Below are 6,000 nucleotides of genomic sequence, written 5' to 3' on the forward strand. Positions count from 1 at the left end.
TTTCATACCTGTCTGTGAGCCAGGACATCTCACAACGTTGTGGACGGATTGAAACTAAATTTGGTGGGTATGTTGGGTGTGTGACAAGGACGTATTGATTAGATTTTGGTGAAGATCCGAATCTGGATCTGAGAATTTTTCATTTTTCAAATGATTCTTCACCATTGAGAAATGGGGCCAAAAGCTAGAGAGAACATGATATTTTAAAATGTTGTGGATAAGTTGGATAAGTGACGAGAACATTGGCGAAACCACGCAATACTCGACGAGCCACTACATCGCATGATTATTGTGTGGCCACTGGCAACTCACAGGTGGGCCGTTATGATGTTTGTTTCTTTCCCTTCACTGCCAAACTATGGAACTCTGTACCTTCCCATGTATTTCCAAACACTTACAACCTTCCCCTTTTCAAAAAGCAGATTTTTTTAACTTTTTCAAAAACTCGAAGACTATTCTCTCGTTGTTCACTTTTCTATCAATGCAGCTCTTTTATTTAGGCCTGTCCTCGATGAGGACTATATACAGTGCATTCAGAAAGTATTCAGACCCCTTCACTTTTTTCACATTTTGTTATGTTGCAGCCTTATGGTGAACTCGTTTATATTCATTTTTTCCCTCATCAATCTACACTCAATACCCCATAATGACAAAGAGAAAACAGGATTTTAGAAAGTTTTGCTAATTTATTAAAAAGAAAAAACTGAAATATCACATTGACATAAGTATTCAGACCCTTTGCTATGACACATTAAATTTAGCTCAGGTACCTCCCATTTCTCTTGATCATCTTTGAGATGTTTCTACACCTTGAATCTACAATGTACAAATTTAATTGATTGGACATTATTTCAAAAGGCACACACCTGTCTATATAAGGTCTCACAACTGACAATGCATATCAGAGCAAAAACCAAGCCATGAGGTCGAAGGAACTGCGTGCAGAGCTCAGAGACAGGATTGTGCCGAGGCACAGATCTGGGGATGCCTACAAAAAATTTTCTGCTGCATTGAAGGTTCCCAAGAGCACAGTGGCCTCCATAATTCTTAAATGGAAGAAGTTTGGAACAACCAGGACTCTTCCTAGAGCTGGCCGCCCGGCCAAACTGAGCTATCGGGTGAGAAGGGCCTTGGTAAGAGAGGTGACCAAGAACCCGATGGTCACTCTGGCTGAGCTCCAGAGATCCTGTGTGGATATGGGAGAAACTTCCAGAAGGACAACCATCACTGTTGTCCTCCACCGATCTGGGCTTTATGGCAGAGTGGCCAGACGGAAGCCTCTCCTCAGTGAAAGACACATGAAAGCCCGCTTCGAGTTTATCAAAAAAGCACCTAAAGGACTCTCAGACTGTGAGAAACAAGATTCTGTGGTCTGATGAAACCAAGATTGAACTGTTTGGCTTCCGTCTGGCCATTTGTCACTCAGGATTGGAATAGATTGTCAGGACATAACATGGGCAATAAACTATCCTGGATTCTCCATATATCTTCAACAGCTGCTCATAAATTGGCCTCTGCTGATGCCTCTTCTGGTTCTTGTCAGTATTCAAATAAACCACCTTGCCGACACCTTTTTCGTGTCCGAGCTTGGGATCTTTTCACCAGTGGCATAATGTCAAATGTCCTCTGTATCATCAATTTTGTGAGTAATTAACTGTCTTTCGGAATTATTAATTTTTTTACGCCTTGCAGTGATGTATTTAGTATTTTCAGTTGCAGGTCTAAATGAAATATTGCCGGTTTAGGCTTCTAGTTCTGGAGTAAGGCCCAGATGCAGGAGTTTCCTAGGGGGGCTTTCCTGCATTCTCAGCCAGTTCTGAACGTAGAAATAAGTTTTAGATCACATCAACATTTTGGTACTTTGCATAATCAGTTTTTTTTTTTATTCAAAATTTGTTTGACCAACACTTTAATATCTTGGAATATGACAAGAAAACCAAGAAAATAATGCAAAAATTGACTGTCATTCCAGACAACTGCAGTTTTTTTTGCCTTTTTGTTAATTTGTTATGGTCTGTCTACATGTGTATTTTGTCTTTTAACTTCACATATATATGAGAGAGTTCATAATTGGAATTAAACTTCATTGCTTTTGATGATATTAGTCATTAGCTAGCTTTAGTGTACTGATAATTTAAACAGTTTAGTCAGCCAGCACACCCAGACAGTGCAGCACGTGTCCGAGTTCCAAAAACAGTCTAAAACCACGCCAGTCATAAGTGAAAATATTTAACAATTAAACCCGTTCCTGATATTCAAATACAGTGCTGGAAATCCAGCAGGTAGATGGACACGCTCACCTTGGGGAGTAATTGTTTAATAAATAAAGGACAGATGGGATGAGAAAGCAAAAACGGAGCAGATCCTCTGGACAGTAGCACTGAAACCTTGGAGTATGTATCATATGTAAATGCAACAGTAAAAACATACTTGTCTTTATCATGGTTCAGAAAGACAAAGGCCTCCATGAGCTGACTTAACGGGATCGCTTTCATCGCTTCATCTTGAGTACCATGCACTTGATGGCAAGACGGGAAATTCCGGCGATTCGCGGAAAGAGTGGGCTGACTTGGCGAAGGTTTATGATTGGACAAATCGACCTTCGGGATTTGTCACAACAATAATGTAAGGTGGTGTCAGAGACAGACAATTTCGAAAAGAGAAGTTGTCTGTTACTGTGAACTATGTTGTCGATTTTGATGATGTGGCTTTCAAGTAAATCGTATAACTGGATCACTTCTGCATAGCATTTTGCTATCGTCAAAGCTGCCGGTCTAATGAGGAAACTTGGTGGGTAAAAAAGGCGACTCGCACCTAAATACAACGTTGACAACATTTTCATTACATGATGGAGTTGTAGAGTGTCTATTGTGGAGCACTCATTCACCCTCTCTGCTTAAAATTAGAGTATTTGTGATGAAAATATAATTTTCGGTGAGATGTATTTTAATGCTATTTAGCCTGGGAATCACACTAAAATACGCAACTTGGTGTCTGCCTGTCTGACCGCGATGCATTCGGTTGTTACTTATCCAATCTCAACCAAACTTTCCAGGGGGATTAAGGGTCACACAATGAAGGTTGTTGTGTCTTCATCACCAGAGGTGGTGATGTCATCGGTGCCTTAATTATGACGTCATAATTCGACAAGTACAATGCTTGATCTGATCAGTATGAATAAAACAAAAATTCCTCTGCAACTGTTAGACCAATGGACACGAAATTTTCAGAATATGTGCAGCTCCTCCAGAAGAATTTTTTAAATGATAATTATAACGTCATAGGTCATGTGGTACAGACGCCATCTTGGAAAAAATTGAAAAAAGTTGCACCTCTATATCTCCGAAACCGCTCCATGGAAAAAATTGAAACATGGCTCATTGTCAAGCACTCCCCTTGGGGAATGAGATATGTTAATGATGATGTCATCTGTGCCTTTGTTATGACATCATAATTCGACAAGTGCAACATGTATCCGATCATTGTGAATTTTTTTTTCCCAGCAACTGTTGGTCTGATGGGCACGAAATTTTCACCATAGGAGCGCCTCCTCATGTAGAATATTTTAATGATAATCATGACGTCATAGTTCATGTGGTACAGGCCCCATCTTGGAAAAACTTCGCACCTCTATATCTCTGAAACTACTCCATGGGAAAAATAGAGACCTCGCTCATTGTCAACTACTCCCCATGGGGAATAAGATATGTTAATGATGTCATTTTTATGAATCCTTCGTTATGACATCATAATTCGACAAATACAACACTTATCCATCCGATCATTATGAATTTTTTTTCAGCAACTGTTGGTCTGATGGACACAAAATTTTCACCCGAGGAGCGCCTCCTCCTTTAGAATATTTTCATGATAATCATGACGTCATAGGTCTTGCGGTACAAGTGCTATCTTGGAAAAACCGAAAAATGTTGCACCTCTATATCTCCAAAAGCGCTGCTTGGAAAAATTTAAACATAGCTCATTGTAAAGAACTCCATACGAGGAAGAGGTGTTGTTAACGATGACGTCATTGGTGCCATAATTATGACGTCATAATTCGACAGTGACAACGCTTAGTCTGATCAGTTTGAAATGTATTGAGCGTGATCTATGCAACAATTATATTAGAGAATATAAATGTATGATGTCATCGCGCACGTGGTCTGGCAGCCATATTGCATCAAAGAAAAACAATGTTCAAAGACAAGAGTTGGCTCACAACAAGTTGACTGTGCAGGGTAAGTATTCTATGAATACCATCTGGTTTCTAATATAATTGTTTATTCTGGGCCATTTTCATGTCATGCCTTCTCATCTAAGGTGGAGATTTTTTTTTTTAATGGCAGAGAGTTTTACGACAGAGTGCCTCAGTCTGCGCATGCATAAATGCCATTCAACAGCTTGTGGTGTATTGTGGTTATATTATTGTTTTTATTTCATTAAATGAATTTTTTTAATGCTTTTGGTGCGATACCCAAGAGACGACGCCGTTTCATCTTGATGGAACCATTGTAATCACGTCAGTCATTATTGTGCTCGGCTGCCTGCTAAACTTGATGAGGGAAGGAAGAAGTACTATTTGGTGATTTTGTGATATCCCAATTTTGTACTTTAGTGATGTATTCTGTTGTCTTTATCAGACTTGTTAGTACTGAAAACGCTCGAGAATAAAAGCTACACTTTTAAAGGCTTGTGACTTTACTATATAGTAACTTTTCAGCATAATATTTTGTGCACATTTGATGGAGTGGCCAATTTATTCTGTGCCATCCCGTACTCAATCTTGGTTACTCAAACTCTGGTTTCAGACCTCGTGCCATCTTTGTTTTTGCATAAATATCCTTGCGTCGATTCCATAAGTGGGTTACTTTCAGCTTCTACATGGGCCTCGACTGCAAGTGGATAACTTGAACAACGGATAAATGGACTAAACTTTGAAACAGTTTATCGAGTCGTTATAAATGAAAGCGCTTACAAGTAAAAATATACCATAATCGGATGAGAGCATTTTGTTGTTTTTCTCATTTACCCTTTTCAACCTTTCCATGCACAATCCTGGGTAAGGGACTTGCTTGCTTGTTGTCGACTTGAAACCCTGACTGGTAATGCCATAATTGGTCTAGTATTAGTGAGTGCTTTGTGCATTTGATTTGAAAAAAAAAAAGCCTAAAATGCTCAACTGATGACACCTGTACTGGAAACGCAATTTCCCCAGCTTTTGATGCTTGCACCACTGGGATGGGAGCCTATTAGTCGAGTCAAAGCCTGTGAAATAAAGGGCCACGACTGCTGTACCCTGGGGAGCTGCGGCTCTCGTGCTGCCCGACAAAACCATTTTGTGAGCCGATTGTTCCTCCGGCATGCGTGAATAAATGGGTAGGGGTTGGGGCTCGTGACCTATTTTGGGGCAGCGATTTGGATACACCAGAGCAGTGGCGGTCCTTCAAGCACAGGCAAAATTTGAAAATCATCGTCGCCAAGATATTTGACAGTTTTGCCAAAAGGACAGAGGTTGAAATGCAACATTTAAGGTTGACACCTGCTTTGGAAAAATTTAAAGAACATTTGATGTGTTCCAGCTATTTTTTACATTACATAATAATTTGGGAATGTCTTTCCCTAACTATCGTTAAACTGTTCATTCTAATGATCTTGCATCTTACTTGTCTTGTAAGTGTCTAACAAGTTTATCTTCTGCTAAACTCTCATGCCCTGTCCCCTAGAGAGTCAACGAGCATACCGGTTTGTCCAAGGAAAGGATTGGGGCTTTAAGAAGTTTATTCGCAGAGATTTTTTGCTGGATGAAGCAAACGGCCTGCTTCCAGATGACAAGTTAACGCTCTTCTGTGAGGTGTGGAATTAAGTGGATCCAAGCCATGTGACATTTTGGTGAATCACCCTTCATTTATTTATTTGATTTTGTAAATTGCTCAAAGCTCACGGAAGAGCTTCTACTGTGCTGACATATGGAGACATTTATCGCAACACTTTATTTACCTT

At 39.8% G+C, this 6,000-nt stretch overlaps 1 protein-coding gene across 6 annotated transcripts in view; it reads left to right on the forward strand.

The window, feature by feature from the left end:
• LOC137430568 (speckle-type POZ protein-like) overlaps positions 1–6,000 on the forward strand; it is a 307,794-nt gene that overhangs the window by 120,940 nt on the left and 180,854 nt on the right. For all 6 annotated transcript variants that reach the window (XM_078781905.1, XM_078781900.1, XM_078781903.1 and 3 more), the window contains exon 6: positions 5,724–5,851. In XM_078781905.1, coding sequence (XP_078638031.1) covers positions 5,724–5,851 — 128 coding nt within the window. The remainder of the gene's footprint in view (positions 1–5,723; positions 5,852–6,000) is intronic.

Source organism: Myxine glutinosa, chromosome 7 (assembly GCF_964187855.1).
Source record: "Myxine glutinosa chromosome 7, kmMyxGlut1.1, whole genome shotgun sequence".
NCBI classification, from domain to species: Eukaryota; Metazoa; Chordata; class Myxini; order Myxiniformes; family Myxinidae; genus Myxine; species Myxine glutinosa.